The sequence below is a fragment of the Pseudopodoces humilis genome, chromosome 5 (genome assembly GCF_049639895.1).
Source record: "Pseudopodoces humilis isolate 2021_Gansu_Grassland_sample_001 chromosome 5, ASM4963989v1, whole genome shotgun sequence".
NCBI classification, from domain to species: domain Eukaryota; kingdom Metazoa; phylum Chordata; class Aves; order Passeriformes; family Paridae; genus Pseudopodoces; species Pseudopodoces humilis.
In genome coordinates this window covers 50,656,131-50,680,069 of record NC_142204.1, presented here as the reverse complement: position 1 = coordinate 50,680,069, position 23,939 = coordinate 50,656,131, and the positions used below count along the sequence as shown (strand labels likewise).

Genomic DNA, 23,939 nt, shown 5'->3' with positions numbered 1-23,939 from the left:
GCCTTGGTAATCATGCAACCTGTGTGGCACCCGAAGCATTCCAGCTGCCATCCGCAGAGGAGGGGAAGGTGGAGCATCTCAGCTCCCGGAGCAGGGCTGCAGGGACAATGGGTGTTCCCTGAGCTGCCTGGCACCTCGGAATTCAGAGAAGTGGGTTAGAACAAGGACATTGGCAGTGATGTGAGGATGAAAGTGACTGTCCAGGCTTGGCTGCATCACTCCTGATAAATACTTTTCTTCCCAGCCCCTGACATTGTCCATATGTGTCAGGAAGGGAAACAGACTTCTTTTAGATCTAGTGGATATTTTAGTGAGAGATGCAGTAAATCAAGGAAGCTGGAAAAACTGACTTTTATTTTCATTGTTTTACCTGATTGAGCTGTTTATCTGAAGCCTTTTAAGCAAAACAGAACTGAGGAGACAAGTTTCTCAACCATCAGATTCCCCCAGAGACTGAATCTGGGACTTTAAACCTGGATTAGTGAAGCAATCTGTTAGCAGACATGCTAGAAATCATTATTAAGTTTGAGGTTTTTTGTTGTTTGGTTGGTTGTTTTGGGTTTTTTTCCTCAGAAGACTGTGATAGAAGGAAAGTCTGCCTGAAAAAATACAGAAGAATCTTCAGTGGATGAGACTGCAGCTACTGTCTAAAAACCCTAGATCTAGTCTAACAAGTGGGATGAATTACCAAAATAATACATCTATACATTTTGACAGAAAAGATAAATGAACTGGTTTTGGTTTGTGCTGGGGATTTTTTCCTCACAAAAAATAAGACAGTGTTTGCATCTAGGACATGGGTTAGGCATGTAGCACGTACATACAGCGGTCCTCTTGCTAAGAAACACACACTATAATGACACACAGCATGTAGAAAATCATATTTTATCTATTGTTCAACAACATAAGGGGGAAAAAATTAGAAGCTCACCTTTTGTGCCCTGCGCTTGTCTGCTCGTTGATTCTGGTGGTATATACGGCTGAAGTTGGAGACAATTACAGGAACTGGCAGAGCAATGACCAAGACCCCACTCAGGGAGCATATTGAACCAAAAATCTTTCCAGCTATTGTCTTTGGCACCATGTCACCATACCTGGGTTAAAGAAAACAAAAGGCTTAGTAAAGACAAAATTTCTTCTAATAATTTAATTTTGCAATGAATTAATTGCACAATATTTTTTACTTCTCTTGCAAATAATAGTTGCTGCACATAGGTAATGCATTTACACATATTCTCACATATACATCGTGCCCACTGTTGTGCACAAATAATTTTAATTTAAAAGAGATTTTGTGTCTCCTGTCTGTCAAACTGGGGGCAGGTAAATCACATGTTTTACCTGCTGTACTCTTCCCAGGGTACCTCTATTGCAATGGAGAGAGAATGACCTTGCAAAGAAAAAAAATCAGTGTTGAAGTTCAGTCCTTACACTGTTTACTTGAAAGAACTCATCAATTTCATTGGCAAGATCTGAGAGAGACCACTTGGTAAATTAGATACTAAACTGAATAATCTGTTGTCTCAAGCTGATTTAGTACTTTCATTTAGCAGGGTGACACATTTTTGCAACAAGTTTCTCAGGAAATCATGGACTTTCTATCACTGTATTTTTTCAACTTGGCTGGACACAAGCATGGCTGACCTAACTCGTTGTTGGCATGAGAAGCTGGAGTAGCTGAGTTCCAAATGTCTCTTCTATGGTCTAGGTGAAAGCAAACATGTAAAACACAAGCCACAAGCAAGCAACCAAATTAAAAGTGCAATCATGGCAGTGCTCAGAATTACTAAAGCTACCACCTTTCCTTATGATATTGGATATGGTTTTGTCCAGCAAGTAAGACCAAAGTGTTACTGATGTATGTAAAGGCACTCCAGTGACAACTTATTAAGAGATTTCAGCTTTGCATTTTGCTATATTCTAAAGGGGACAAGTATGTAATTACATATTACAGAATTTAATAAAAAGTTGAATTACTTTCAAGTACCATTCAGTTTTTAATTTTATTGGATTTTAAATTATTAATAAACATTGATTTTAGCTTGTGAGTTTAGTATGCTTGTGAAAAGAGAGATAACATACTCCCTATTACAAAGAATTTATAAACTCAACACAAGGAAAGCTAAGAAATAAAATTGCAGGGGAACAGTGTTTAGAAAATAGTATCTAGAAAACAAAACCTGTCTGTTCAACAGGAACTGGAAAAATAATAGAGAAGAAGGGAGGTCTTCAAGTCAGTGTCCAAATGGTGCACCTAATCATGAGGAATGGATAAAAGGGTGAATTTATGGGATGATGGAGAAACTATATGAAGTTAGAGGACACCTTCTAGCAATGAGAGTTCAGGTCATGTCAAAAAAAGGTGAAGATGAATGATTTGCATTTTGTAACATGTGAGGAAAATGTTGGACATAAATATTCAAATAAGTTGTCATCCAGGCAGATATAATATAGATGACCAAGGCTCAGACTCTTGACATAGATTATGTTGTGTTAAATAAATATTTGGTTGCCTTAATAAGCATATCCAAGTGTAAAATATTCACATGAATAATGTAATTAATACTTCTGCCAATATCTTCCTCCCCCCCCTCACTTACTCAGAATTTGAATGCTATTAGTTTCTCATTTTGTGACATGGCAGGATTGCATGAAAAATGCATAACTTAACAAAATCCATCTTTTACATGAATAACATAACTGGTCTTAATTAAAGATATCTAAAAACACTAGAAAGAACTTCATGCTTTCCTTCACATCAACATTTGTTGACATAACAACAACATAACCCACAACATAAGCATTTTTAGTGCTTATCTCTTCCTAAAGCCTGAACTGACTATCAACTGTATGCATGACCAGCTGTTTTTCTTTGGGCAAGGAAGAGGATAAATGACCTTTCAAGGTCTCTTTGACAAATAGGATCCCCAACACCTTACTAACCCCATTTTTCTCCAGGCAGAACAATAGTAAAGCAGTAGGCATAGGGCCAGGGTGGTGAGCTTTGTGGACAAGACCTAGGATCAAATCACTGGTAAACATCCTTGCTTTACACTATTCACTAGTTTTACTTCATTCTTACAGATACAAGTATTTCCATATATTGGATTGAGCTGTGTAAACAGAAACCTGACACAACCAGATTTTGAAATGCAGAATTTACACGTGCCCAGTACTAGACTAGAGCTTTTAAATCAGATCTCTTAAATGAGATTTCTAAACCTATATGTAGATGACTTGCTAAACTGCTGAACCTCCATAAGCTTCTATTGTCACTGATGGCAGGTGTGGACAGAAGGCATTGCTGGCTCTAATTAATTTGGCTTGAAATTGCTCAGGGATATAGCTCATCCTGTTGATAATGTGACACTATAATTATATGAATAAAGAGCAGACTGGAGCTTTAGGAGTTGTGACAGGAACCACAAGCTCATCTATCTTTAACATTTCAATATTTATGTGTGGACCTAACCAGCGACATAAGCAGATGCCTTTTCATAATATTTTAGTGTGACAGAATGAAATAAAAATATTTAGGATTGTTTGACACAAGAAGGTATTTTGCAATGTTTTTCTTACCTTCTGGACAAAATATCATGCATATGCATATAATGCTTACTTTAAAATAACTTGGTTTTGGTTGCTTTTCTTTTTAGCCTGCATCAATTGTAACATCAAACAGTGACATTTTCCAAAGGTAATGTTGCTTGCTTGTTATTTAGTGCTAGTAATACCTTTCACATCATTAATAATTCTTACATAATTAGTTTTTCTCCTGTTGCTAACCACTGTGCTGGAGTTGTTTAAATAAAATTATGGTCAGAAAAAATTACTTCAAAGAAATAAATCTTCCTACTTCTCACAGGGTAAGAAACATATTTGGGTACTTTTGTGACAAAACAGAGGTTTTGTTACATTTGCCCTGGTTAGCCTTGCTCTCCTCTGGGACAGTGACACAGATTTTAGTCTAGCGTAGTCATGATCAGAATTACTAATGAAGTTCCTCCTCCTGAAATAAACATTACCTTTAGTTATACCTCATATATCACTGAACACCACCAATGGAAATGGATGACATAAAATGAAGGGAAAATTCCTTCCGTAACCCCAACTGCAATTGTTTTATTATGTGGAAATTCTCAACGGAAAAAAAGAGTGTAAGTCCATTTTCAGATGGCAGGGAAGCTTTGAGGTGCTAGTATTTCAAAGTGGAAAATTTATACTTAATCTCTAAAACAAATTCTAAAATATGATTTCTTCAGCCACAGAGATGCAACAAATGTAGAATCTTATTAAGCAATTTTCACAGACTCCTTTTTCAAAAGGAAACTATTTTAAGGTTTTATCTAGTGCTACTCTGCTTGTCTCACTTTTCTTCAGGCTAGAACTGCAAACATATTCTCCTTTATTTGTTTTTTTCCCCCTTGTTGCAGTCTTTTCATAGCTTTGTATATTGTCTGTTCTGCATATGTCTTTTATTGTAGCCAAAGCTCAAGTCAATCTTTGGGCATTTATGATTTGTACTGACAATCTAATTTTGTAATGTCAGAATTGTCATTCCAATATTTTATGTTCTGGATGAATGAAGAAAAAGAGGCTTCATACTGATCCCAGTTATCAATCAGGTGCATTCTACTTCAGTTGCCAAAAAGGGAAGGAAAAAGACTATGACAAACTAGGTGTGTCAATCAAGCTTTATCAAATCACAAGTCAGAAACAACATGATCAAACTAATGCTTAGGTTTCACTAGATCTAATACAGACAGGCCAGGCGTGCTATTCCTTGCAGTCCATGGATATCTCTTCACTAAGTGACACTGTACAGGGATGGATGGATGGATGGATGGATGGATGGATGGATGGATGGATGGATGGATGGATGGATGGATGGATGGATTTACAGGCATGTATGTTTGTCTCAGTTGTTGGTACTCACTGGGTGACAGACCACTTTTGCATATTTGACTCCTTATTGCAAGACAGACAGGATGCCAGGGGATTCCTTAATTTTGCAAATAGTGTATCTTTCAGAGTGTTGATGTGAGTAACATGGGTGTGATGTAGCACTTTGCATGACAGAATGGGGGGAGCTCGAATCACATACAGAAGATGTAGCTCTTGCAGGAGCTTGGGGAACACAAATGTATTTGGGGTTAATAATACCTGGGCAGTAATCTCAGCATTGTCATGTGAGATCTTACCCAGGGATGTCCACCTGCCAACACACTACTGCTTTCTGATGAGTAGAATATATCTGGTGCTGCATACCCATAACTCAAGAAATCTCAGACAACACAGGCTGTATTTGTGGCATCATCACCCATCCATCTTATTCCTGAATCTAATGAAACCCAGTTTTTGATGGCTGTAAGATGAAATATTTCATAAGCCAAAGGTCGGAATTTTAACTGGAGTGAATCATACTTTTTGTCCATTTTCCCTTGATGTGAGAGACAATGTATTTTCTTTAATAATCTTAACAAATGAGAAGGACAATGCTGCTTATTTAACTCCTGTTTGTTTGTTTGTTTGTTTGAACACAGGAGTAAATTTTTTCCGAGTGAAAAATAAGTGTATTGTGGGTGTCAAAATAAATAATGATAGAAATTGTAATTTAGCATATTTGTGTGTGTGTTATATCAGAAATTCACATATTAAGTAGCTCACTTTGGGTCAAAACACCCCCAAGCGACCTCTGTACCAAATCTGTAAAATTGGAGGACATATATTGGAAGAATAAATCCAGCATTTGCATTTTTGCAAAGCCTAAATGCTCAAGGCTGAGCCGGACGGACGCAGTAAAGGTTAAAAAAACCCTCACTACGATGGGGTTTTCCGACACTAGAGGGCGTAAACGCCATTAAAACCAAATGCAAATGCAGAAACAATTTAAAATGCGTGTTACAGATACATATGCCTTCTTCCACCTCTTTCGAATTAATTTACATTATTTAAAGAATTATTACATTGATTGAGGTCTGTTGTCTGCTCCCATATTATTTGCTGTAAAGGAAATCTAGTAACATTTTTTGTTTTCAAACATGTGAAACATCAGAAAATAATGGAGTTGTAAAATAGATGCAAAGACATTAAAATTAACTTGTTAATACTTATTTTAAAAGCAAGGGAATTTATTCCCAAAGAACAATGGAAATAGTATGAGATCCATGGAAACTAAACAATCTTTTTAGAAGCCAGCACAGCTCATATTTTTTCATGTGTGGGGGACAAATCACATTTCCCAGTAGATTTAGTGGGTCATCCAGGCAGAGCTCAAGATTTGTGCATGGGAGTTGATTAAAAGAACAGTGCCCTGCCTCTGCAGGGCAAGGACTATCCCCCTGTCCTCCAGCTGCTGCCTTGCTGTGCCAGGGTCAGTGCTTCACCCACCTGGCTGGGATGATGATGCGTCTGCTCTCTTGTCTCCTGTCTCAGCTAATGGCTCTTTCCTTCCCTCAGGAAAAGCCCCAGAGGCTGCTCTGGTGAGACTCTCAGAGAAGATTATACAGCTGCTCACTGGCCCGTGAGTTTAGGCTGCCAGCCACCCACTCAGACACACATTTACATCCTGGTATAGGAGAGGAGGCAGGAAAAGCAATTCCCATCCTCTCTGGCACTACCAAACAATAATCATGGCCAATCTGACTTACTGTCCTGGTTTTGGCCAGGTCTGAAAATAGCCTAATGATTTTGGACAAGCAATTTCTAATAATGCAAAATATTTCTGGTTGTGTGAGGTGCAGAACAACATTACATAGATTACTTCAAATTTTATTCTAGCCCAGGAAGATTCTGCATGGAGTTGAAAATAATCTTCCTGGATGCTTTTACTGCTGTCCAGGGCCCTCTGCTGCAATAGCTCTCTCTTGTCCCTACTCATGATGGACATGGTCCCCTCTGGGTCCACAAATGTTCCTTCAAGTGCTGGCCAGTATGATCATTCATGAATGATGAAAACCACATCTTCCTCTCAGAAGTGGTAGTGCTCCCTGGGTTTTCCAGCCTGCAGTGCAAGAGAATTAAAATAGTGCCCCTGCACCTGGCTGGGTTAGCAGCTCCTGATATACAGGATTTCAAATAATAGTCAGGGTATCTGAGGGGGAGGGGGGTTGTTTTTTGGGTTTTGTTTTATTTTGTTTGTATATGCACCAGGGGTTTCACTTAAACAGATTTGCACAAGTGGACTTTAGTACTTAGAGGTTGAAACACAGGAACTTTTGTATGGAAAAGTTAAAAGGCTTGGCCAAGGAAACACTCCCAGCTTCTTGCAATTCAGATCAAGTTTCATATAGCCAAATTTTTTCTGTTTTCCTTCACCACAAAATATTAAATTCAGAGAGGTAAAAGATATCTTTTGTTGTCATTTCTCCCTCCTACCTGAGCAAATCATCATAGAAGTACGATGACTGCTCCCTCCCTTCATCCTGCATGGGGGATTTTTAAGCTACCAGAGGTACAGCTCAGCTGACTCCCAATAGCAATATTACAGTCACAGACATATTACTGAGATGGCATTCCTGTTTGTTTTTCCACCCAGGCTTCAGAAGCAAAAATAAGCATGTTTTTTTTAGGAAAAAATAAAATGTTTCTGAATGGATCCAACCCTTCATAAGGATAAGAAAAGCAACACAGCACCTAAACTGTTCTTGATATAAAACTTGCAAGCTGCCTTTCCAAGTGTTTCCTAAATCATGATGGTTCTCACAATACACTGGCCATCACCCACAAGCACAGGTGAAAATGTTCCTTCTTTAGAGTTTGCAGGCAAAGGGAGCTTTGCACAACCCTTCATCCAGAACCAGGATTCTGCGCCAAGTGCAGGTGCCCAAGCCATCTCCTGCCTGAAGGAGAGTGACAATCACTTCAGAAGGTCTCTGCAGAGGAAGCTAGTGCTTCCGAACCCCGTATTTGTTCAAAGTGATGTAGACATCATGTCCCATTATCAAGTAACTCAGAACTGAGTCTTCCAGCAGTGGTTTTTTGTGATAGAGATGCTCTCCTGAGAGATCTGCCATGTTATTCGCTGGGATTTTTTGCTTAGTTTAGTGGATTGAGGACTGTATGTCAGCAATAAAATTAATCAGCTAGACTGCCACACACTCTGCAAAGGATGAGTGACTCGTTAAGCCCTGCCTTTGTGCCCTCATGGGCATGTGAATAAACCAATCTCTATTAGCTCCCTTCAGAACTAGAAGACTAGCTCTGGGACTAAGCACATACATTGTAAGGGAGCAAATATCAGTTAACAACTTTAACTTTGAGATCACTTGAAAAAAGACCATCTGAAAAAAATACAGAAACTAACCATTCTAAGAGTACAAAAAGAAATTCTATGCATAAAGCAATACTACAGACATGTCAAATTACATTTGACAATTGCTAAATGGGGCCCTTGTCTAAAGAGAATGCTGCAGATTGTTATAAAGCTGTTCCCTAGAGCCTTCAAGCTGCTTGGTAACTAAATGCTGGTGAGTTGACACTAATTAGCCATTTATTTCAACATTGCATCCAACAACAGATAATATAAATTGCTACTGGTAGTAATTTTAAGTGGAATTTCTAAATAAGCATTTCAACTGTGTTGCCTTAAGGATTCAGCCTGTACAGTTACAATTTTGGAGCTAATTCTGTTTATAAAACACTACTGTATGGGAATGTGAAATGAGCCAGGTTTGAAAGAACGAGTCTCAGACATTAAGTAAAAATTACTTAATTTCTTAAAATGATCTTTGCTCCTAAGAATATGATATCTGATTAACATTGAATTAATTTATTACTTTGTTGTATTTAGAATTCTAAGTGTTTAAGATACCATGGTGATGAGCAGAGAATAAATGCTTGGCTAGATGCTATTTCATAAGATGGTTCAAAGGATTACCAGAAGAATATACTTTTCTGGTGTCACTCAAATATGTATTTTCTGGGCCATGATGCAGACATGCAAATTTTTTCTATGTGAGGTTAAAAGTAACTAAGAGAGAAAAAAAAAGACAATTTGATCTTTGCTTCTGTATTTCTGGCTTACTTCACGAAGAAAAAATATTCCAGAGTCTTTGCTCCTAAAAATCAATGACTTGTATTACTTAGTTAGGACCTAATTTTCTAACAGTTTTTTTGTCAGAACATGAACCCACACACAAACACATATATAGGATGAACTGAGCAGATCTTTCATGGTTTATAAATGAACAAAAAAATGCCAGCATTAGTTCAGACCGAACCTTCACCTGCTCTAATATTCAGTCTCCAAAATTGAACCTGAAGCAGACAAACATACAGGGGAAAAGAATCTGCTAAATATACATGATAATATCATTGAATGATCTTCCAACCTTCAACCATTTATAAATAACTGAAGAAGTACCAGCTATATATATTTTTTTTGTAGTTAGTGATTCTTAGAGATGTGCACTTCCATGGGCTTTATTCTGATCCTTTAAATCTGTGCACATTTCTGGAACTCACAACACTGGCAGTTCCTTAGTGAGTGTCCTTTAAACTCTTCTGGCTGCAATTCCTTCTTCCATGTGATACCACCAACCAGGTTTTTGTATTCAAAAAAAGCATCTGGTGATATTCTCCAGCCACCCTCCTCCTGTCTATTGTGTTTTCATACCTACTTACCTTATCTCTGTCCTAGGCTGACAAGTCCTACTGTGTTCATACAGCATCTGCTTCCTATATTTGATCATACTTTTTGTTGTATTTCGAATCCCCTCTATTTTTTTTACACTGTTTGTAGGAAAACAAGACCAGAACTGAACACAGTTTTCTAAAAAGAGATACAGACCATTTCAGGATAGCTTATATTTCTGGTCCCAACTTGGACAGTGAGCCATTATTATTTACAAGGTTAATGCATGATTTTCCACCCTTGTTATTTCTCTGTCCAAATCTTTATTGGTGGGAGCTGATGAAATTTTCCTTGCTTCCCAGATATCTATCCCTGAGAGAGGAAAAGGAGCTGTTGGGTGTCTGGCATAGTCTGGGTGTTTTGATGACTGTCATCACATAATTTGTACAAAATAATCATTGAAATGACATAGCTCAGCCAGCACCTGTGCTAGCCAGACAAAGAAAATTCACCCCTAGATTTGGACCAACACTTAGGTTAAAAGGAATGTATCTTTGTTTGTCCTATGGATATGAATTTTTGCTTTTGGGTTTTTTTGGTGTTTTTTCCTTCTTCCCTCGTTCTTTCAGAAAATCCTTTTTTTGGAGAACTGGATTAAAAAGCAATATAATGTTAAGAGACAGTGTTTTATATCTTGTGGACAAATTAACAAATATGAACCAGGATGAATGCACACCAATCCCAAAGGCTCATAATTTTAAATAAGTCAATACAAATAAAACAGAATATAAAGAATTTCCAGCAGTTCCTGTCTGAGACATTAACTGGAAGCAACATGAACAGGAGCTGTGTGAGTATGTACTGACTACACCAAGTGTTCAGTGACACCAAGGGTTGCTGTAAAGAGAGTCCAGTTGCAGGCTCCATTGATTCCCAGCAGGACAGACTAGATTTTGACACATTCCTCCCTCCTGGGAAACATTTCCAAGGCAACTGATAAATATCACCCATCTAATCTCCCTCACCTGGCCTTGGTTCATGGGCACTTTCTGTTCCCTTAGACACCTCATGAGCACATGGAAGATGACTACCCAACACAATTCTGAGTCCTTCTAGGAACATGCTATTTGGTAAATTTTTTCAGCATCATGACTAAAATTAGGATTGAGCTGTGAAGCACAGCTTTTGGTGCAGATTCAAACTCACTTTCTGAAGCCCAGGGGTATGTTTTGATGTGCCACCTTGTTCCAGCAGAGAGAGAGTTTTCCTATTAGTTGTGTGATTAGGTATATTCCAGTGCTCATCCCAGAAATATTGCTGAAATTTTATATAATTCATTTCTCCTACATTTTTCCTTTTAGTTTCAATACTTGTGCTAAATAGCAGCAAATTCAAAACAAAGCATTGATCTGCCAATCCAATCCTAAATTTCTCTTGAGTATATATTAGCCATCAGGTAAAACTGCTCCAAGTATAAATCACATTAACACTAAAAAGCACTGTGAAAGTTTGCAAGGACAGCCATGCCTCTTTTTGTGACAGCTACTGGGCACAGCACTGAGATCTGTGAGTTGACTGCAATTGGGAATCAAATCCAGCTACTCCCATGTTCAAGTAAAACTCTGACCGACAAGAGGTTTTAGCCACTGCTGGCCTTCATGCTGTTCAGCACTCCAATAAGCAGATCAAAATCTAGGTAGAGATGATTCCCAGCAAATTTGCAACTCCTTCTGGGTTTTTTTGTTTTTGTTTTTGTTTTTTTGTTTGTTTGTTTGCTTGTTTTTTTCCCACAGGGAAGTTTGCTGCCTTCTTGGGGCCCAGGTAAGGGATATTACTAGGAAACTCCCTGATCTGTTACAGTCCTCTGACTATGACCCCTATTAATTGTCAGGTCTGTAGTGATGAGATTAAAGAAATTAATCCTGGAACAATCAAAATGGACTTCAGGGCACTGGGGCATTTGGTCAAAGGTGTGTGTGCAAGGAGGGTGGTTCAACAAGGCCAAGTGCGCGGTCCTGACCTTTGGTCACAACAACTCCATACAGAGCTACAGGCTGGGGGCAGAGGGGCTGGAAAGTCTCCCAGCAGGAAAGGACTTGCAGCTGGTGGTTACAACTGGCTGAAAATGAGCCAGCTTGTGCCCAGGTTACCAAGAAGGCCAGTGGCATCCTGGCTTGCATCAGAAATAGTGTGGCCAAGAGGGAAAGGGTGATCTGTCTGTACTTGGCCCTGGTGAGGCCACAGCTCAAGTCCTGTGTCCAGTTCTGAGCCCCTCAACTCAGGAGCAACTCTGAGGTGCTGGGGCAAGTCAGAGATGGAACAAAGATGCTGATGAAGAGGCTGGAGCACAAATCTTACGAGGAGGGGCTGAGGGAGCTGGGGTTGTTTAGTCTAGAGAGAGGACGCCAGAGGGGACTGCACTGCTCTCTACAACTGCCTGAAAGAACCAGATAGGGGTTGGCCTCTTCTGCCAAGTCCAAGCGGAAAGATGAGAGGAAATGCACTCACATTGCACCAGGGGAGGTTCAGATTAGATATTTAAAAAAAAAAAATCGTTGAAAAGAGTGGTTAGGTACTGGAATAAGTTGCCCAGGGAGGCAGCAGAGACATCTCTGGAAGTGCTCAAGGAGTGTCCCGGTGTGGCATTTGGGGATAGAGTTTCGGGGTGGTTACAGTGGTGCCAGATTGATGGTTGGACTAGATGATGTTGAAGGTGTCTTCCAACCTCGGTGATTCTGTGATTCTGTAAAGTTCCCAGACTGCAATAAAGGTTTGCTTTTGCTCATTGGCACACCTTCCAACTTAAAAACATCCTGGTTCTTCTTCCACATATTAAGTCCCATTAGACAACACAAGTTTACTATGTTAAAATACTGATAGAAGAAATATTTTAAAAATGTTTTTGAAATAATAAATAGAATTATTGCCTTCTCTTTAAAAACAATTATCCTCCCAACTTTCTATTTATTACTTGTTTTGCTTCACATATTTTCATCTCCCTTGAAAATAGGCTTTTGTGTCACATTCAGCACTGGCCAATTAGGCCAAGCTAATTTTTTGCTTGCCAACACAACCACCAATGGATCTGTATTATTTTTATATTCCTTCAGGCAGAACTGAAAAACATGAAATAGCTTTTGTCAGTGTGACACAGCTACTGGCCTAAGTCTCTAGGGATCTCTGCCAAATATTGAATACTTCACTTATTTTTTCTCTAATGCCTACTTGAAATCTGTTCAATGAAGTGTAAAAAGTACTCATATATTTTTATACACATACACACACACGATAAATGATATATGATTATATATTATACATATACATTTTATATTACATATAAACAATTAGGTAAGACTAAGAACTTTCCCTGCAAAGTAATAATAATTCCATTGTAAATCTTTTGTGCACTAAAAGATTTATCACAGTCCAATCTCTTGGTGTCCCTTTCTAGCTAGTATTCAGGAGAGTAACTTTTCTGAGAATATCTACTGTTATTTTGCATCAGAAATCTAGCTCCTTCCTTTTCATGACATTTTTCATGCCCTCCTGTTTAGAATATAGTTGAGAAAACATATCAGCTGCAATGGACCATTTACTAATTTTTCTCTTGGTCTGATAATGTTTTTTTCTCTTTTCCAATTTTCAGGGATTTCTGAACTTGCTCAGGCAAGTCCAGGAGAATCAAAACAACTCTTGTACTTCTAGTCTAGCAAAACAAAAGCCTCTTCTGAGTTCACTGAAGGCTCTGCACAATTCAGCTTTTCATCAGTACTAAATCACTCCAAACCTTGAAAGAAGGAGGTGATGCTACAGCCTGGCAGAGTAATCAGCTTCAGCTGGGCATAGTTATATCCCCTTTTTCGCAAAGAAACCAAGAGCCTGTATGAGCTGCTCTGCCCAGGGACAGCTTAACCCTCACCCTCCCAGCCACCAGCCTCTGCAGGCTGCAAAAGCTTGGTGCTGCATGGTTTATGTAAATTAAACAGGGAAATTTTCAACTACTACAATTAAAAATTGAATTATTGAATCAATGGTTTCAGATGTCCTCTCTCCATCAAATTGTGCAGTGTGGAGCTTGACTGCTTAACCACACTGGCTCTGAGTCTTGACACAAATTTGAATGGATATCTTTGGACATGGCAATGTAGCAGCATGTTACAAAGAGTAGAAATGGGTCTGCCTCTGCCAGTTTTCCTAGTGCATTTTGTAATGTGACCTCTTGTGTGCTAGTAATTGGACTCAAGCCACCAATGAATCTCTGAACATTAGCACACTGCAATGACACAGTAATGACTTTCTGTCACTACTAACCCCATTCCTATTTGAATTCATGTCCCATGACTGAGAGGTTCTGTATTTCACTACCAATCCTCTCAGTCATTCAGGCATAAAGCTTCATAACGCTGACCACTACTATTCTTTTCACAAGTAACAAAGAAATAAATTTTCCACATGGATTTATATTTTTTTTTTCCATTTTAAAGAAAAGTTTTCCCCTCTCTCTTCTATACAACATTTAAAAGCTTTGTTTTCAAAATCTACCTTTTTAGAGATTGCTGATAAACCTTGAATTTTCTCATGGATTGCTGAGATATGGAGCTTCTGGACCCATAACTGTAATTTCATTACATTTTAAAATGCAAACTCTGTAAAGTTTCAGTATTCATTAAAAAGTCTGAAGCTTTGTAGAAAATTTGTCAGATGCCAGTGGTAAACAGAAGGATTTTGGAAGGTCGCATGAGACTTCTTTTCCCAGAGTGATGCAAATACATATTCCCTACATGTGTTGCCAAGAAATCATGCAATAGGGAATGCTGGAAAGGGATTTTCTCAATCTCTTCCTATGCAGACTGTCATTCATGAAATGCTTATAAACATTCAGCAGTCCAAGCCTGGTTTAATTAAATAATCAAACCATAGCTACAAGAAGTCTTGTAACTTTTTTCCTAATTAATTTTAATTTTTGAATTTCAACATGAAGAAAACACTATCTGTCAAGAGTGAGTAATGTCTTTAGAGGCTGGAGCTTTCATGAAGGGTCAAATCCCTCATGTATGAAAACTTTTTGATCTCAACTATCCAACAGATGTTTTGACTGCACTGAAAACCAAGGATGGAACTCAGAAGGAGCATCTGCACTTCTTCCCCAGCTTTTGGAAGGAAAGCCTTATTCCATCCTTTCCCTTCTTCACGTTTTGAAAGACAATCCTGTTTTGCTTAAGATGGTGGCTCAGTATATTCTTCTAAAGAATGTAGGCCTCCTTGTAGCATGGATCTGGATTGTGTGAGGGACTAGGAATTCAGTCTCACAGAACTACTTTGGCTTTTTTCCCACCAATTGGCTTACACTGACCTTCCCCAGAGGGCAAACTCCATTTTTAGGTGTCTAATTCTCTTGTCATTATTTGGCACAGCCTGTGTGCAAACCGTTATGCCTAGTAATTAGATACTGCAGTGCTAGGGGTTGTGACACAAGACTTTCTGAATCATTAATATTATGCCTCTGCTGTAATTCTTTGCCTTTCCAAAAGTTGTGTGTCATGCTCAGAGAAATGCTGTGGTGTGTCAGACATTGGCCTGAAAGCACGACAGAAGTTGCTTTTTCAGTAGAGATTCCTGTTCTGCAAATAAGGCTCCTTCTGCTTATCCACCCTCTGCAGTGAATTACCCAAATCGGTGATCCCTGAGCATTTTGAACTATGCACCAGCTTGCTTTGAACTACTGTGAACCTTTAGAATTACATGGTCAATTGAGAGCACTATAAAAGCAATATATTGCACATCATTTATCTTGGCCCTGCAGGCTGTGTTTTTGGACCCCTAGATGTAAACAATAACGAGCAAGTAAAGTTCCTCCTGACCAGCACTCTTGCCACAGCTGAAAGATTATTTCCTAAGCCAGTTTCTCCAGCTTGATTTTAACATCCACAGCAGCATCAAAGAATAACCTACCAGTCTCTACCTGTCTCCAAGTATAACTATATTTGATGCATTTATCTTTCTGAATGTCAAAATCCATTCGGAACTCTAACCAATATCTGGCAGTCCTCATGCTTAATTTTGCCTGTGACAGTCACTGAAAATTTTGTCCTTGGATTTTAAATTTCTACTCAGCCTTTTGGTCCAAACTGTGTTTCTTTTATCTCTATAACAGCAGACATGGTTTAATGAGGAATGCCAAACCCTCTCCTTTTTATGCATTTTCAATGAGTTTTGCTTCTCACCCAGTATAAATCACTTTCTAGACACCTTTATATAGCAGGTCTTCTGTCCTTTTCTGCTGTCAGGTTTGTTGTTTTCAGTGTGTTGAGCATTGATCTCCTTCCTTTTCTCCTTGACTTTCTTATTGTAGGTACTTTTAAATTTGTGCCCACATTATAACTTCACAGCTTTGGTCCTCGAGCAGGAATCCTGGGAGAAGAGCACTAACGCTGAGCTCCTGATGCAAACAGATTACACACCTCAAAGCACTACTTCTCTGTGAACTGCCTGACAACTGCCCCCTGGGTTCCCACTGATTTTCACCTCTGTACAGAATTTGTGTATCTAGGGAACAAGTGAAGAAATGATCTGTTGGCCTTGAGCTGTTACATGGTAGAGAGGCAGAAGAGTGACAGGTATGGCTTCATGTCACTGCTGTGGATGTTGTGCCATGTGGCACTCTTGTCTCCAGAAGTGACTTCTGTTCTCCTGTGGGAAATGATAGTTGGTGTCTCTTGATTGCAAGGACTCTTAAACCAACTTATAGCAGATTCTACATAGTAAAAATTATAGATGTTGAATTTTCTTTGAGTAGTATTTTCAAGTGCAGTATAATTTCCAATGACTGATTAGGACTCTATTCTAACCTCATTACTTGCAACTACAGTTTCACCTATGCCAGAGGGCTTTTTTGAGTGTCCACTTTCAGCTCAAAGTGTCTGATGCTTGCGATCTGGCTCACAGTCTATATCTGATTGCAGGGGACACCCCACCAATGCTGACAGTAATTCTGTTTCTTGTGATAATAAGGCATATTACTTAATGAGGTAATTAGCATGATTCATAATAATTTTTATCTTCTGCAAGAGACCTTCCATGCCTTCAGAGAATATGCTATGTTCTTACGACTGTACTGGTCTCTTGTACCCTGCTTAAATCCACCTGGTACCAGACCAGAAGTTCTCCTTGATGCTGTCTTTCACCCCTAGCTACAGTTGCAAGGATTCTTCTTATGGGAAGAACCTGAATCTGGTCCACTACCACAACCACTGCCAAGATGCACAGCAATCTCGTTCCTTTAATTTCTGTATTTAGGACTTACTCTAGCACTACAAAAACTGAACTAATAATACTAATACTAATAATACTTTCCACAGAAAAAAGTATAATTATGCAAGAATCTGAGACTGACTAATCATGCCGTCTTTTTACTGTGACTCCTGTCATACTTTCTGGCCTTTCTCTGGTGCATTTAAATCGTCTTTCACCCTGCTGGTAAACTTTAGAATATGAGATCTCAGAGTTACTTGTGCTGGAGAGGACAGATCAGTTCTTGGTGTTAAATAGCTAAAAAGCCACTAAAATACATTTCATTGCTTTCAAAGTAGGGAAGATTTTGGTTTTAAATATTAGGAGACATTTCCTTTCTTTTTACTCAAAATTGTGCTACTACAGGCTCATAAGCTGGATAGAAATTCAAGCTCTGTCTCTCCAGACCTTTCCTTCCTTAATGTGCTCATCAGCATTAACCACCTAATGCATTTGCCTTAGGAGCTGGAAGATCTCTATGTTCTATTATCAACATGATGTCTCTAAAAAATAGGCATGCAGGTATTTCACTGGCCTGTTCCTGTTCAGAAAGTGTTGGAAGGAGTGGAGAAAAAGTCTATGGGAGGTCAACTCTCACAGGAAAGAAAATAAAAGACAAAATTAATAGAAGCTTCTTAGAGAGTAATGCAGCAACTTCCATCTGTGCCAGTAATTCAGAACACAGCTGAGCAGTATTTTTTCCCTCTGCTTTTATATTATGCCACTTTTCTTTCCCCCCTCCCTAAAAATGTTCCATCTGTCTGCTAATCTCTGATCCTCCCAGTTGTAAGAACTACTGCCCAGTCAGTGGAACTCAAATTTTAGTTTGTAGGATCATGGCTTAAAGGCTTTGGGATCCTGTGTTCATAGAAATATGTGTGTCACCACATGTATACCATCAGAATAACCTCACAAAGAAGGACCTGAGGGAAAAGAAAGAGGTGTCTGGGGTCATGGTTCCTGTTCCTAAGGGATTATACATGTCTGTGAGGACAGCCATGCATTTGGTCCTCCTGCTCAGTGATTAAGTGCTGTGAAGGTTAGGTGAGGGAACCACGTGGATGTGTTGGTCACCTTTTAAAGAGATTTATCCTCTTCAGCTCAATGTTGTCTGGCATAGACCCCAGACCAGGACTGGATTTCATCCACCAGCTCACAGGGTGGGCAAAAGAGACATGCAACCCAGTGGCTGTACCCTCCAGCATATTTCTACTCACTGCTGCTGGTGTCCCACAGGGAGAGTGGCACTGCTTCTGCTCTGAGTAAAGTCTGTGACCCTCAGTGGACAATATGGACCAGATTTTAGGGTGTGGTTGCTGGTGGCTATAAAACAGTGGCTCAGCTCACCTGCAGCCATTCTATCCTTCTGACATAATAATTATGCAACTATGAAAAATGAGAAATCGAACAAAAGCAGTCAGTGGGGATTCAGATTTCCTGAAACGCAGAGTTCATCAAAGTGTGGTTATGACATAGTGGAGCCAAATTCCTGTTAATACAAATGTTTGCTGCAATAAGTGTAAGCATTAAATAGTGCTGGAGAAACACTAAAGACAATCAAAACTTTGTGACAGTCCAAGTAATGCATTTTATCTTGTAGATAAGAGATTGAGCAGATTTACTTAATCCTTAAAAAAAAAAAACAACACCTTAAGTAGTTTATAAACCTATATAACATCTCACTTGAAAAATAAATCAGACTGTGACGTAAACCAACAAGTGTAATAAATGCTGTTCTTCAAAAAATCTTTTGGACATGTCAGATGTAATTACATTGGTACTTATTTCATTCTATTCCCATAAAAGGGATGAATTTGTGGAGGTCATGTACTGCATTATATCTAGCCCTTTCTACTAAGCTGAGCTGTTATGCAAGAAGTACATTAGGGCTACAGGGTAGCTCTTGCCAAAGGCCGAGTGGCACCATAAAAAAGGAACACTTAGCAGAGGAGACTTCATTAAAATATTTCTCTCTTTCTTCTGCAAACAGTTTTACTTTGTAGGAGTAAAAATCCCATTGTTACAGAGTCATGGATGCTATTTTTGATACCCGAGTCTGTCAAGGTCTCAGGGTAGCAGTTATGGAAGTCTAACATAGTCTTTTTTGTTCATTTTCTATAAATAATGCCCTAAACTCCCATTCCAGATCTTATCTGTGGTACGTGTGGAGGACAAGAGGACCTTAAGAAGAGAGGGATATTTTCCCTGCTGAAGTCAATACAAAGGCAGTGTGTTTGTCCTTGCATGTTCTGTCTGAGCTTATTCATTGAATTAGCAGGAGCAGGATTAGGCCCCATAATACTCTTTCAAATTGACATGAGGTGGATTAGGGCTAAAACTACTGAAAACAACCTGTTTTCCTCAAAAACAACCTGCACATGAATTTTCAGGATTTAAATGTAAAAAATGGTTTGTAAGTATCATAAGAAACTTCTTTTGAGTTGAACAGTACTGGAAGGATAATTTCTTAATGACTAAAAATTACAAGTTTCTGTAATGAGTGTTTTTTAATCTCCAGAGACATAGTTTCCTTTTACTTCTAATATAAAAACATGTCATTTATTAAGTAGAGTTTTGTAATCATTTTGACAGGGAATGAAAATAGAGATCTTTAATGAAGACATATTGCAAGGTGGTAAAACAAAAAGTTTCGCTGTGGCACATCACTTTGTGAACACCATATACTAAACTCTAACCTCATGTACACTAATGAATCCCCATCATGATGCCAATCAATGGGCAATAACACAGAAAAAAAATTAGTAGTGAACTTATTTTCAGATTTAGTGAAGTCTGAAAGCCAACCTCTGCCATTGGTAGTCTTTCAGTACTGCAAAAAGAGCTCCCTATTGATGATGAGGATTTATTAAGAGTGCAATGCTACTAATGTGCATTTATAGACAGAGATGAAGGCAGTGTCTATGCCCCAAAAACTTTAGCAGAACATATAAAGATAGGAGACGAAACTGAAATTGAATTCATCTCACCTTCCTCTAGAAAGCTATTGGAGGAATCTGAATCTGAATCAGAGAGCTCTCAATTCTTAATGCATAGTTGACCCATTTCAAAAGACTTCAGGGTAACATCTTTCTCATCATCATCTGAAAGCCTAGGTAAAGTCAAGTGCTTTAACTACAGAGAGCTAAAAAGCAGAAGAGATGAATTTCAGCCTGTACATTTATGTCCTCAAAAGCAATGAAGAGGCTCGGAGACCTATGATGGTGCTCTTTAGAAGTTCCTCATACTCCCTTTCCAAATGTCAAAATCAAAAGCATTTATTCACAGTAGATCAGTAAATACTCAGAGAAATAAAACCTGTCTTTTCCCTTTATATGCAGAGAACATTTTACTTGCTCTTTTTTTCCCTTTGACTGTGCTTGCCTATCAGTACATGTGTACTTGCTCATGTGGAAGACTATTAATCACATTTGGCCAAAATTTTAGGGAGTTTAATAAATAATATCTTTCTTTTTTGGTGTTTGAAATGATATGTTTGACTTTGTTTTTGGTTTACAGATGAGTTTGATGGGTCATTTCTAGTCTAAAGATATTCTAATTCTATTTTATTGCAATTTTTATTATTACTCTATCTTAAGCAATGTAATATATACTTCATGCACATGGGTTATTAAGATACACAGTCTCTTCTCCCTTTCCTTTTGATTTTATATGCCTATACATTTTTATGATTCTGCCGTAAAGGATAATCCATAAATCAGTTCATGCTCATGTTTTATATTAGTATATGCTAAATAATATAGAGAAACTGCTCAAATCTATTTAACACACCAGACTGGAAACTCTCTACTGTGAGGTATCTTACTGAGCATTTCACAGGTCTCTAATCTCCATTAGCCTGTACAAACAACTACAACCCACACAAAACAGCTAAATCCAGGGCTGAATATTTACTGAAGCAGAAAAAATAATAATGTTTCTGCAAGTTGATGTTAGCAAAGTCAACAGAAAATTATATATGTCAGTAATGTGTTGTCCAGACATTGATATACTTTATTTTTATTCATCTTCTTGCCAAAATTACATTATAAATAGAATAAAGTATACAGAACCACTTCACTTAGAAGAGCAGCCTGTGTGTTCATTAGTGCTGAGCTCAAATTATTTTTTCCAGCAAACAATGCCACAGTAAAAACCAATTTTTAACCTTCTTAAGCTTTTGGAACAATTATTCTAGGCTGAAAATATAATGCAATGGAATTTCTTTCATGATCTGATATGCTGGTCTCTGTAACTGATACTTATTTGATGGAACGGACCCAAAACCAGCCCTGGAGATATGAAAAACCATGATGTGAGTTGAAAGACACCAAATGAGACTTCCAGAGCACCTGAATAGCTTCTTGTCTTATGCAGTAGGAATACAGATGTGCCACCCATTTTGGTGTAAGGAATAAATATCATGATGACTTCTGGGGCCAGCAGGGTTTGCAAAGCAGAACTCTGCAGAAGGTGAGACTACAGGTTGGATTGGTTCATGTATCCCTTGGATAGAGACACAGAGTTAATACATCTTCACTCTAGCAAATCCAGGCAGCATTTTCACCAAAAAGTCATATGAAGTATGAGAGGACAGAGTGCTCTTCAAGCCTCTACAAGGGAGCTAGCATGTGCTTACCATGTGAAATAGAACATGCTTACTTAGGACACATTCACACTGTCCTCTGTGGCATGGAAAGTACTGAAAACAACAATCCAACAACACTTGAATGGGACATTATAACAGGCAATGGGAACGTGGTAACAAAGTCCCTCTATACTGCTCTATCAGAACTTTGGCAGAAGAAGGAGCTTTAAGGAAATGAGAGTCCACTGCTGATTATGTGAGTATGTGACTGAGTGTCGAAGGACAAGGAAAAGACTACTGTGTCTTTTCTGTTGTGTTCTTTTCAGGCTAAAGAGCCTTTGCAGAAAAGAGCCCGCATATCTGGCACGGCAAACTGAACAGTATGTTCTTCTTAAGTATATGTAGTGCTTTGTCACAGCCATCAGGATGAGTAACATTACTGTGGACCAACACTGGGCAATTGTAAAATCTCCTCTGGTGTACTGTGTTGGATTTTGGACTTCCTGTTGCAAGGGATACGTCGGGAAACTGGCATAGGGCCACCAAGATGTCTAGGTTGTGGAGTCTTTGTCCTTGGATACATTTGGAATTTGTCTGGAAAGGGTATGAACATTGTGACCTGACTTCAAAGTTAGCCCTGTTTTGAGCAGACTGGACCAGATGACCCCCAACAGCATTTTTTCTACAATTCTGTGATTACATAATGAGCCAGCAGCTCTTAACTGCAGGTGAACTCTCAACACTCTCCTTGGGCTTAAGTACCATGAGATGTGTCCTCCAGATACATCCCTTTGCATTTCTGTTTCTCTTCCTTTCCTTTGACTCCTTCCCCCCACTGCCCCCTCCCTCCACCCCAAAAATTATAAACAGTTTAGCAGTTGGAGACTGCTGAAATACTGATTGGGCAAGTAGCATTTGTGACTTTTTACCCTGTTTTTGATTGCTCCAGGCTAACTTTCCAAGTGAGATTCTAAAATAAAGCAGATGATGTGAAACAGTTCTCAGTTCATGAGTGGCACGAGTTAAAATGAGTTACTGAGTTCCCTTTGATTTTATTTTTTCATTTAATTTTAGGCCTTTTTCAGCTTTGCTTTAGCTCAATATACTTTTTATAACTATACTTATTTACACTGTGTACAATAAGGCTTTAGTGTATTTTTGCTTAAGAATCTCTGCGCTAGTGGAGGTTGCAAGTGTTTGCAAAAAGAAGTCTGCTCCCTCTCCTCAGCAGATGAAATGATGATGAAAAAGCTTTAGGCCAAGATAGGGCAGAGAGACTCATGACTCTTTCATTTCCCTCACCCAGAGGGGTGCAGGAGGATTGGAAATGGTCGTTGTCAATTCATAATGCTCTGTCCCTGCTGTTCCTTCCTCCTCACACTCTTTCCCTGCTCCAGCATGGGTTCCTCCCACGGGCTGCACTTCTCCAAGAGCTGTTCCAGGTCTTTCCATGAGGGTAAAGTCCTTCAGGAGCAGACAGTTCCAGCATGAGTCCCCCATAAGCCATGGCTGCTGCCAGGAGGCTGCTCCTCCCTCCATAGGCTCTACACGGGCTGCAGCTTCCTTCAGAGCATCTCTATCTGCTCCCCATCTGCATCCTGGGTTCTCCACAGGCTGCAGGTGGATCTTTGCTCCCCTGTGGACCTCCGTGGGCTGAAGGGGCTCAGCTGCTTCATCATAGTCTTCATCACAGGCCACACAGGAATCTCTGCTCTGGTGCCTGAAGTACCTTTCCCCCCTCCTTCTTCACTGATCTGGGTGCCTGCAGGGCTGTTTCTCTCACATTTCTGTCTCTTGTGTCCCTTGCAGCATTTTTTAATCTTTCTGAAATTATCAGAGGCATCCCCAGCATCACTGATGGGCTTAGCTTTTGGCAATAAAGTGTCTATTTTGGAGCTAGGTGAAACTGGCTATGCCCTACATGGAGGCAGCTTCTGGTGTCTTCCCACAGAAGCCAACCCTGAAACTATCCTTCAACTTATCAAAATCTTGCCATGTAAACCCAACACAGGGGAACACAGTGGTGAACCCTGAAATCAGTGCAACAACAGCTGGGATTACCAGCATCAGGTGAATTGTCCCACCTGAACTCTTGCTTAGCTGCAGCACTGAGGCTCCCCATTGCCACTCAAATGGCTGTGGGCCCTACAGCAGTCGGCATATTTGTGATATCTGGAATATCACAGCTCTGCATTACAGCAGCTGATGACAAGTACACTCTATGCTGAAACTTCTTACTGTGCTCTGTTCAGTTTTGACCAGAACTGGAATAAATGTGAGCAGTTATGTAAAGGGTTAAGATGAACAAAAAATAGATCAGAAATATCCTAGAGGAGAGTGGTCTAGATTATTTTCAGACTCATTCAGAATGACTGAAACTATTGGCTAAATAACAGTTTGACAAATACTTCTGAACGGCTTGTCTCTTTGTAGCTTCCCTGCTGCTGAGAACAAAGCTCAGAGATCAACACCCTCACATGGGGTGGCCTT

The 23,939-nt window shown here is 39.2% G+C and overlaps 1 protein-coding gene across 1 annotated transcript in view; it reads right to left on the bottom strand.

Moving 5' to 3' along the window:
- Nucleotides 1-23,939, bottom strand: part of KCND2 (potassium voltage-gated channel subfamily D member 2) — a 267,260-nt gene that overhangs the window by 19,259 nt on the left and 224,062 nt on the right. Inside the window, exon 3 of the mRNA XM_005519239.2 lies at nt 932-1,094. Coding sequence (XP_005519296.2) covers nt 932-1,094 — 163 coding nt within the window. The remainder of the gene's footprint in view (nt 1-931; nt 1,095-23,939) is intronic.